The sequence below is a fragment of the Ruditapes philippinarum genome, unplaced genomic scaffold (assembly GCF_026571515.1).
Source record: "Ruditapes philippinarum isolate M1 unplaced genomic scaffold, ASM2657151v2 ctg432_1_1_1_1, whole genome shotgun sequence".
NCBI classification, from domain to species: Eukaryota; Metazoa; Mollusca; class Bivalvia; order Venerida; family Veneridae; genus Ruditapes; species Ruditapes philippinarum.
In genome coordinates, this window is record NW_026865099.1 from 388,755 (window position 1) to 400,439 (window position 11,685).

At 31.2% G+C, this 11,685-nt stretch overlaps 1 protein-coding gene across 1 annotated transcript; it reads left to right on the forward strand.

The window, feature by feature from the left end:
* Positions 1-216: 216 nt before the first annotated feature.
* On the forward strand, positions 217-8,119 carry LOC132727797 (G-protein coupled receptor GRL101-like). Its single transcript, XM_060713381.1, has 9 exons — positions 217-348; positions 1,099-1,215; positions 1,822-2,340; positions 2,751-3,798; positions 4,297-4,841; positions 5,480-5,637; positions 6,283-6,337; positions 6,897-7,132; positions 7,419-8,119. The coding sequence occupies exons 1-9, from the start codon at positions 309-311 to the stop codon at positions 7,551-7,553; spliced, it is 2,853 nt and encodes a 950-aa protein (XP_060569364.1). The 5' UTR covers positions 217-308; the 3' UTR covers positions 7,554-8,119.
* Positions 8,120-11,685: the final 3,566 nt, after the last annotated feature.

Genomic DNA, 11,685 nt, shown 5'->3' on the forward strand with positions numbered 1-11,685 from the left:
ATAATCAGTACATCAGAATACTTAAAAATTAATATTTTTCTAGATAGAAAGAGTCCTTGTTTTCAAGCAAATCTATTATTATTTTTTTTATTCTAGAAATATAATTATGTCATTAAATTAAAATTCTAAATAAGCTACTTATAATAATACATTTGAGTATGTAGCTTTTTAGACCCATAGAAAACAATTTAGAATTATTTTATTTTGTAGAGAAAACGATTACGGAGTCTACAGTAGGTTGTGGGGACGAAAATAATGTGTTTCCTTTGTCAATAAGGTGTGTTTACGAAATTGACGCTGCTGGATTTATGATTGGCTGTAGATCAGGAAACCATTTACAAGGATGTGGTAATTTTTTTATATTCATGAAAACGATCGAGGTTAAACTGCAGTTGAAGTTTTTCAGGATTCAGGATTCTAGTACTCTTAAAAAGTTAAGGGAGTCATTTTAAGTAAGACTAAATCAACAAATGTCATTGCATATATTATCTTAAACCACCGTTATGTCACCAACAAAATTAGGTGATTTTTAGATTCTAGGCACTTGAAATAACCTGATTAGAACCACAAACTTTTATGATTGATAAAGGTCATAAATTTAAGAAGAGCCTGTCCCAAAACGATATATCAAAAGTAATTAGAGAAGAAGAAGAAAGACTTGTACGATTAGGTGACCATATTCTTTGTAAGACATGTAAAACAATCCTAAAAAGGATTCTGTTTACGTAATGATATAAACGATTAAGGTATCTCCTTATGTGCACTGCGTAGATAACCGTAAGTATAAAAACAGGGTTTGTGACGTAAGAATAAATGTTTAAAGCATGTTATCACAAGTTGAAGAGCATAATTATTAAGTATTTTATCCCCTGAATATAGAGCGTTTTCATACACATTTGGTATACAATCATATTGTTAAACAAATACAAACATGCATACATGTATATCGAGTTTGTTTTATTTTTATTTTGTAAACTTTAATCTAGGAAACTTTGCTTTAAAAATGTGTTCAGTTCTCATACATTGTTTTAGTTATGAAATTAGAAAAGGAATATTTTGAAACTTATATACAAGAAATACCAATAACTGCTATTTCAGAGGACTTCGAGTGTCCCGTGACCACTGTTAAATGTCCACGGAGCTTCTGCCTTCCCGTTAGATTTATTTGTGACGGTGTTATACATTGTCCTGATGCTGATGATGAGAAGGATTGTGGTATTTATTTATAAGATATTACGATAGCTATACGGGCCTTGCACTTTATGCCGGTACCGGTCGTAGTTCCTGGCTCAGGGGTAACGAGTTACGACTGCCAAAATGTTTTGCAGACTTTCCACTAAAAATGTTACCCGAGAGCTAGATATTTTTGTCTGTGATGACAGCAGGTGTTATATTCTTTTTCTTGCATATTACATTTAACTTATAATTCGGAGAGAAAATACGAAAACTAATACTTTCATTTAGCATTTTAATGGTATGACGTCATTGTAAAAGCTCGCGACATGTTTTGTGTGTGGGTGTAAGATCGGATTTTCTTGCAAAAGAGAAAATCCTGTCAACAAGAATTATTCTGTCGACAATTAGCACAGCATTTGAAAATAATTTTCCATTTGAAAATAATATTCTTTCATATACAAAAATATTATGAAAAATATATCCTTATTGACAAAGAGCATGATTTTGATTTTTGATAGGCAAACAAGCAAAAATGTGTGTGCTGTTTCTACAACTTACAACTCTTTAATGCGTTAATGCATACATTAGTTACTTTTTACTTGCCTTATATGCGCAAATAAACTGTTATTAAATCATTCAATACAGGTTGCAAAAAAAGTGAGCGGGAAGTGATAATTCTTTCAGAGAGAACACTAAATGACAATAGAGTTCATCAAGTGAAAACTTTAGCCAGGCAGTTTCACTCGCATGGTAGCATTATAAGACATTTACAGTATAAATCACGAACAAACGATGCTAAACTAGGTTTCCCTCACAGATTTCTTGATATATCAGACGAAGTGGTTAAGAGTCATGAAACTGTTATGAGACAGTTTGTGTGTAACTATTCAATTTTAGCATCCGATTTTGTTAATTCTATACATTTAACTAAGAATGGGTCAAAGGGCGTAATATTTGTTCAAGATAGTAAAGAATCGGACATTATCGCAAACATGATGTTCGGAAGAATTAAATCAAAACCAGATTTCCATCTATTCAGAGTCTTTCGAGGAACAAGTGGTATACCGAGAAAGCACTTGTTTAATTTTGTTAATGATGTTGCCATTAAACGTTGGAATATATTGTCCAGTATCGGCACTACGTTCTTTCCACAAATTTGCGAAGGTATGTTTAGTTCAGCTTATATATTATCATTCGGTATGTTTATTTGCTTTTATAAATTAAACGGTATTTACATAAAGCCCAAATTATGCCTGACGTAGACATGCTAAAATATTTCTTAGAAGCTTTTTTTTATTATTTTGAAGTGGTTTATAAAATCTATATCTTTAACTTTCAAAACAAAAAACTCTGTTTTTTCTCTATTTAATAAGTAACAAGTATATTGAAATATAGACATAAGAGGATACATAGAATCCAATTAATGTAGATTTAAGGCATTTTGCGTCATTATAAGTACAACTTTTTCATTTGATTCTTTTCACTCGTTTTGCTCTTGCATTTCCAAATGTTGTCTTGTAATTGACATTCACAATGACTTAAATAATATGCTTTTTAATTTGGTTTGCTGACAGCTTCCTCAAATGTGCTTTGTCCCGGACAATATAAATGTGCAGCAAGCAAACAGTGTATATTACTGGAACAGGTTTGTGACGGGCATAAACATTGTATACAAGGTGATGATGAAAGGCTTTGTCAATACACATGTCCGGCCAAGTGCACATGTAGTGAATTTAAAACCAACTGCAGCGGAATGAGTTTAGATGTAGCCGATGTTGTGACCATTGACATAAATTCTAGACTGTTGGACTTAAACCGGAATCCAAATCTACACGACGTGTTTTTACATTCGTCATTTGATTTCCCTTATCTCGTTCACATGTACATGTCAAGCTGTAACATTCATACAATGAAAAGCTATGGTTTCCAGTCTTTACCTAACTTAAGAGTTTTGGATCTTAGTCACAACAAAATTTCAGCTTTACCGGGATTCGGGTTTTTAGGTTTACAAAAACTAACTAGTCTGAATTTAATAGGAAATGAAGAAATTTACAGAATTGAGCCCTTTGCGCTGCAAGGACTACAAAGTTTAAAAACCTTTGAGCTAGTCGGGGCAAACATTCAATTGATATCATCAAATGCATTTTCAGGATTATCACTTAATGTATTGAATTTAACTGCTAACAAAATAAAAGAAATTGGGGACAATATTTTCAATGATTTGTATGCAGAAAAAATATATCTTACTCACACTATTGTAGAAAACTTTAATGAAGGTCTCTTTAGAGGTGTGATTGGTTTAACCACTCTTATGACACCGTCATACAAATATTGTTGTATACGTCCAAACTACCTGATAGAAGATAACTGTTTTCCTAAGGTGGACGAGTTTTCGTCATGTGAGGATCTGTTACGTCTATCTGCACTGCAAACAATGTTGTGGCTGATTGGGGTATGTGCTTTGTTTGGAAACCTGTTATCCGTGATGTATCGACTGGTGTACCATAGAAATAAATTGAAGCTTAATTATGAAATATTTGTAACCAATCTGGCTGTGGCAGATGCCATCATGGGGATATACTTACTTATAATAGCTATAGCTGACGCAACGTTTAGAAAAAGGTAAGGATGAAGTTTTATGCATTTCGTTTTTTTTTTTCATTTTTATATTTATATATTTTTTTATATTGGTTTGTATTGAAGAAGACAGTATAGTCAAAACATGTATACAATGACATTATATGAATTAGAATCTAATGGAGTTGTCTATATTAAATTTAACATTTTTTTTCTAAAAAAAATTTAGTTGGAATTGAAATTATATGATAAATGTTGACCTATTCACGTTGTCATTATAATTATAATAGTTGTGTATGACGCTCATTGTGTCAGTAATGAATGTCAAAACGTTGTAACTGCTCATATTGAAACATGAAATGATTAGTTTCATTGTATCTTTGAGCAGTAAAATATTAAAAAAGAAATCTACGGGAGGAAAATCATTTACATTTGAAGTCAATGTTTATGTATATATAGCCTAGTTCGAAGTACGATATGCATCTTAGTATAAATTAAGTGTTGCAAATATTTTTAAACCGAACAGTCACAATTTTATTTCAGATACATTTTTATGGATGACTATTGGCGTAATAGCGTTTGGTGTACCTTTGCTGGATTCCTAGCAACAGTTTCTTCTGAGGCCAGCGTATTTTTTCTTTGCCTTATCACTTTAGACAGATTTCTCGTTATTAAATACCCATTCGGCCAGTTTCGTCTTAATTCGAAACATGTCTTATTGATGTCAACTATTTCCTGGGCAATATCAATTATTATTGCACTTATTCCGATCATCTTCGATAACTTCTTTTATGGGCAATTTTATTCTAAATCTGGTGTTTGCATCGCACTTCCGTTAACGAGGGATCGACCGCCTGGTTGGTCATATTCTGTACTTATTTTTCTTGGACTAAACTTTTTCACCTTCTGTCTTATTGCCTGGGGCCAAGGCTCAATCTATCTGGAAATTAGGAAAGTTTCGTCCGAGATTAAATCCGTTACATCCAAAACCATGAAATTTTCCCAAAAAAGAGATATGACAGTTGCTAGGAATCTGCTTTTAGTTGTTGCATCCGACTTCTTGTGCTGGTTTCCAATCGGTTGTGTAGGCAAGTATATATTGAAAGATAATTTAACGATATAACGTCTAAATAAAGGATCTATCTCTGTTACCATTAGCATGAACAATTATCATAAGCATAATTATGTCTAAACAGAAATAACCTAATTCTGAAAGTTAATTGGCCAAGCATTGATAATAGACCTGTAAGACCATCAATTATTTGTGTTTAAGAAATTAAACAGTATCCAGATGCTATATTTTTATAATTGCTTCTATCAATATTTGATTTGTTGGTTTGCTTGATTGGGTTTTACGTCACACCAGCACAGTATAGGTCATTTGGCGACGTTCCAGCTTTACTGGTGGAGGAAGACCTCAGGTGCTCTTCCGTGCATTATTTAAGGCACGAACGGGCATCTGAGTAGAACCACCGATGTTCAGTAAGCTACCTTGAAATCTTCCTCACATAAAAAATCCAAAGTCCCTGTCATGATTCGAACCCACAGCGGTGAGGGGCAAGTGGTTTGAATTCAACGACCTTAACCACTCGGCCACGGACGCCCCATCAATATTTGAAATACATGTGGAAATTGCCCATACATTAAAATTAAATATAATATGGAATGACAATAGAATATCTTAAGTGATGAAATACGATAATTAAAATTAAATCTTTAAAATGAGAATACATGTTGGATTCTATTTCCCTTACAGGTTTCATGGCAATGTCCGGGTATGAGATATCTAGCGACGTTTATGCTTGGATTATTGTCTTCGTCTTACCTTTAAATTCCGCGTTGAATCCGGTACTTTACACGTTGTCCGTATCCAAATCAAGCAGGGTAACTTGTCTTTTAACTTATTTTTCTGTTGATTGAATGTCTCATTTCGTTTTCTTTCTTGAACAGTACTTTAACTTAAGAAAATTGAATAGATTAGTATAACATTTTGCTTTTTTTTTCAAATTTCATTCAGAAATTATTGAATTATGAGTGTAGATTTAATGTTAAATTCATTAAACGAGGTAAATGGAATCATATTATCATGCGAGTCTCTGGTGAGCATAATATTTTTTACTTGAATTTACATTGAATCTTGACAAATATATTTTTTTCCATTATTACATAATTTTTATATGAATTAAGAAACGGTTTATGTTTAAAAAGAGTCATTTTTCATTGACACGCATATAGTGTAACGCTACCATTAGCGTGCATGTGTTTGTATGTAACGCAAATGACCTCACCTCAAATTTTTATTTCACATATATGTTATATACTCGTAGTTCTTTATTAAATGAAGTAATTACACTCCTGCGTCTTGACATATTTCTAGATGACTTTGTTGCCTTTTTAAGTTACAATAGATACTTGCTTACATCATAAAGTTCGTTCGTTCGAATGATTGAAATCCTTAATGAAATGCTTAAAGACAATGTTATAACAAAAGATATATCTATTATGAAACATTTAATGATTACATTACAGAGGCGCACTACTACACAACCATCGACAGCCAAGAGTACTTTGAAAACGAAAAGTAGTACGTCAATTGACTTTTTATAGATATTCATGTCTTCCAAAACTGTTATTTTAAATATTTGAATAAGAATCAAATCAAATCAATCTAATCAAACATTTTGAAGTTTAAAGGACTCTCATGAAACATATATTACCTAAACAATTTTATATGTAAAATCTTGAACAAGTATGCTTTATATATAATGATGAAATAAAATGCGTATTTTCATATTCCGTATTTTCACTGTAAAGAATATTTTTTACTGCAGTAAAACATTTATTTTCCGTATTTTCATTGGTGTCTTGGCGGAATACTTTCTTCTAAATTCTACCAGTACATACAATTTAAGGGAAAGTCTTTAAAATTGTAAAAAAAAAACAACAGAAAAAATGTATATAATAAACAGAAAATTCAAGTTTTTTTCTATAAACACTTGATTTTTTTCATCTTGTGGTATGAAATTATCATATTTCACCCGTGGCTACCACTCATGAAATATTTATTTATTCATACCACTCGATGAAAAAAATCCTGTATTTGTTGACAAATATACTTGAATATCCTCTGATTACTTTTGCAGCAAAACAAACTGGAGCTTTGCCGGATTTATTCCGCTACTTCTTGGTAAAAGATAGACAAGATCAGGGTTTTATCAGCCTTAATGAGGTTATGTGTAAGAAGAAGAAGTTACATACAGTCTCCATGTTAAAGATTTCTTTGAAACTTGCCCATTGCCTTCATCTTCTCCACAGGGCAGACCTGTCACTCGACCTTCTTGACAAGGAGGGGCTGTTTGTAGGCATGAGACAAAATAAGGTTGTTATTTTTTTCGTTCGGATTCATTACACTCTTAAATCTTGTGCTAGGTATACAAGGAATTTTGTAGTTATTTTCATTATATGTCAGTCAAATCATATCTGTCATTGTAATCTATTCTTGTTGTAATGGCGTTCAATGTAAAATGTTAAACCATTAAGAAGATCTGAATTCCAAAGTTTTGAAAATAATGAAATGATTTAGTTTTGTTTTTTGTAATTTATGACTTGCATTTAGAAAAGATAGCTGCTAATGAGTTTTATTATAATATACTTCATTCTTTCAGATTACAGGGGATATACAAATAAGAAGAAAGCCTACAAAATGTAAAAGCAACAATTGGGATGATATTGAAAAGTTAGGAAATATCATTCTTGGCCTCTTGGTTCTGGTATCGGAGAGCAAACAGCCACAGATTTAAACCAAACTCTATGTTGTTGTATGGTCACGTCTTGTTTTAATTTTCTTAAATTATGTTCGTTATTTCTTAAAATTGCTTACTTATGTTAAAGCAGATTTTGTTTATTTTTTTAATGTAATGTTGTCATGTATAATGGTTAATATAAATTATTCGAATATTTGTGTGTGATTTTTGAACCTCGTACAATTATGTATCATGTAAGTTTCAAATTCTTTCTTAAAAGCAGGGAATAGATATTCTGGTAGATGTTTCAATATCATTTTGACTATTTCATTTTGGGAAAATCGTATAAATTGCCTTTTTAGTAAGGAGAGGACATTTGGAAAAGATTAATACGCAATTTTTAGTTTTATCGGTATTTTGACACTTGCATTTGATTATTCTTTATTACAGTTAGAGATATTTTGGTGTTTCATTTTGATGCAAACGTGCCATAGTTCATGTGTTGAGTTTTACATACATACATACATACAAGATGTTAGAATTGTCAGATTTGTCGTAACTGTATATTCAGTGAAATCTTTTTCTGTATGAAACATTGTATTGATAATACGCATACATACATACATACAAGATGTTAGAAATGTCAGATTTGTTGTTACAGTATATTCAGTGAAATCTTGTTCTGTATTAAACATTGTATTATAAGATATTGTATATTTGTTATCTATGTTCTGTATTAAACATTGTGTTATAAGATATTGTATATTTATTATATTATATTTTATATATCTATTGACCAATAAAGCTTGAACGCAGTTTTAATTTAATTTAACGCTATTCAAGGCAGTTAAACATTTTACAACAAGGCACAGACCTGCTTACCGTTCAAATCCAGGTGATTAACGGAATGACCTTATATATTGAAATAATTCAGAATGAACAATTAATTTCAGTTTATTTATTTCAAATGTAACCAACTCAATGTAAGTGATTCTCGTTATAAAAACAAGTTATGTGAACTACTATGATCTATGTAAAATGGATCCAAAATGTGATTTCCTGCCATAAACGTAAGTATATTTTAGAACGAGACTTTTATGTCTTTGTATCATCCATGGAAAATCTTCGGCTTTTGCACACATTCTTTCCAATGAAAGTAATCTGTTTATAGCGGTTCTCGTGGACGAATTACTGGCGTATTTATTCGTGCCAAACTTTTATGCTAACCGTGCAATATCCGTGTGTGTCATAGGAAAACTGTCTTATTTGAAACAAATGTCTTTAAATCTACTAGTGAACAATCTACTTCTATATAAATCTACTAGCATACAAATGTACTACTCTATAAATCCAATTGTGAGGGAGAGGTTGCCTTTAAGGAATCAGGCATGAGAACTGCAGCCACCGTGTATACCTGCAATCGTAAAAGGCGACTAAATGAGATAGAATAACTGGAGACTGTATATGCTCAAGCAGGTGAGGTGGTTTTGACTCCTGGTATTGCTTTAAGTTTGTATCACCCGAGGTTAGCCAAAATCATTTTCCTGTTTCGGCGCCTTATGACCCAAATTGTGTCGGTGCACTTTAAAACCAAACAAAAGATCTACAAGTCTACAGATCTACAAAACTACCAAGTCTTCTACTCTACTAGTGTTTTAATCTACTTGTTTGCAAATCTGCCAGTCTATAAATCTGCTATTTTCAAATCTACCAATTTGCAAATCTACTAGTCTATTAACCTACATGTCTTACAAAGTAAAACCATTTGTCTATATTGTTGAAAGTGCAATTCGGTGATTCATATTGAGAGATTGAACATGAAACCAGCTTGAAAGAAGTGCACAAAATACAGGTAAAACAATCATATATATTGGAAGCTGATAATTATAAAGAAATCCACTGGATGTAAGGTCAAATAGAAAAGATCAAATAATAATTTGATGTGATGTTTTCAGAGATAAGAGTTGAAAGCTTCTTTATTAAATGGCTTAAGGCTATCAAAACAAATGAAAAGAGGAAATTGGATAAATATACGGATAATAAAATGTAATGAGATCAATGGTTATTTTGTCTGTTTCAGAAAACAACTTGAGGCTCTTTTTATATTGTTGCTGGGTGATTTTCTTTCGGGAAAATTAGATTTAAAATTCACTCTTTGAAATTTATATTCATCTGCCAATCTTTTCTAAAAAAGATTGCATATTTCTTTTTAGATATTTTGATCTAGATTTTTTTAAAAAAAAATGTATAATTAAGACAATAAAATTATGATATTTCGCTTGAACATAAATTGGAGGTGAAGTTTTCTCTAGGTATAAACGGTTTAAAATTCGTGCAAAAATACACAGAATGTTGGTCCAATTATCGTGAATATAGATTTATTTATCTATTTATATACTTCACTTTTCACATCATAACTGCGACATGCCTGGTGAACGATAGCTTGGAATGCTTTTTTAATTTGTCAGAAAATAAATTTATTTGTACAGTATATAATTATTTACAAAAAACAAAAAATAAATAAATAAAAAATAAAATGCATAAATTAATTCATATATGTAATGATATATTATAACAGAATATCATTAACTATATTTGTATCTGCTTCCAGAACAAAAGCGGATTTTCTGGACTGTTCCTCATTTTTACCTTTCATGGACATTTTTATTTTTTAGTAATCAGCTTTCAAAATGGTTTGCTTAAATTGTGTGAATTTCTTTCAAGTTTGACCCCTCATTGAATATGAATCATTGTATTCAGTAATTAATCGAGATTTAGGTGGAAATACACAATTTCAGTATTTTTAAATATAACAATAAAAAAAGAAGAAAAAAAAGAATTTACATCTGGAACATACAATGGAAATTCAAAATATGTAAATGTGTATAATGATTGATCAAAGTCATATCTTCTAAGCGAACATAAATATATAAATTGACAAGAAATAAAAGAATAAATGGGTCCAATCGAAACATAAATGTTTCATTACATAACAAATACTATTAATTGGAGATTTATGTGAGCAAAGAAATAACCATGTGTTAACATGTCTGCAGATAAGTAACACATTTTTACCTCTAACTGGTAATCAATTTTACCTCTCGCCAATAAAATGAATTATCTGTTCTACGGTGCGCTTCATTCGCGCATACAAAAATCACAGTGTGTGATTTGCGATGAGAGATATGCAGCGAGTGATATGCAGCGAGTGATAGGCAGTAAGTAAATAGGTTTTCGTAAGAATTAAATTGATAAAAATAGGCAGTTTCATTCAGACATAGTATTGAAATTTCTAATTAAAGAAGTCTAATACCTGGAAATGAAATACGTAGAAGATTCTTGTTTTACATAATAAAGAGAAAATCAAAAGATTCGTCTTGCTTGCTTCCTCAGGGGGAATAAATATTAGAACTATAGTTTGCAATATATTTTCAAATTTGCTTCCCTTTCGTTTGATACTGGAGAATGTGTATGCTCAAGCAGGTGAGGTGGTTTGGGCTCCTGGTATTGCTTTAAGTTTGTATCAGCCGAGGTAAGCCAAAATCATTTTCCTGTTTCGGCGCCGTGTGAACTTAATTGTGTTTGTGCGCTGTAAAAAACAAAACAAAAAATCAACTAGTCTACAGATCTTCAAAACTACCAAGTCTTCTACTCATCTAGCTTTAATCTTCTTGTTTGCAAATCTGTCAGTCTATAAATATGCTACTTTTAAATCTACCAATTTACAAATCTACTAGCCTATTAACCTACATGTTTTTCAAAGTAAAACCTGTGTCTATATTGTTGAAAGTGTTATTCGGTGATTCATATTCAGTAAGAGATTGAACATGAAACCAGCTTGAAACAAGTGCACAAAATACAGGTAAAACAATCATATATATTGGATGCTGATTATTATAAAAAAAATCTACTGGATCTGAAAGTCAAATAGAAAAGATCAATTAATAATTTGATGTGATGTTATCAGAGATTAGAGTTGAAAGCTTCTTTATTAAATGGCTTAAGGCTATCACAAACAAATGAAAAGAGGAAATTGGATAAATATACAGATAATAAAATGTAATAAGATCAATGGTTATTTTGTCTGTTTCAGAAAGCAAATTGAGGCTCTTTTTAAATTGTTGCTGGGTGATTTTCTTTTGAGAAAAGTAGATTTATATTCATTCTGTGAAATCTATATTTATTTCCC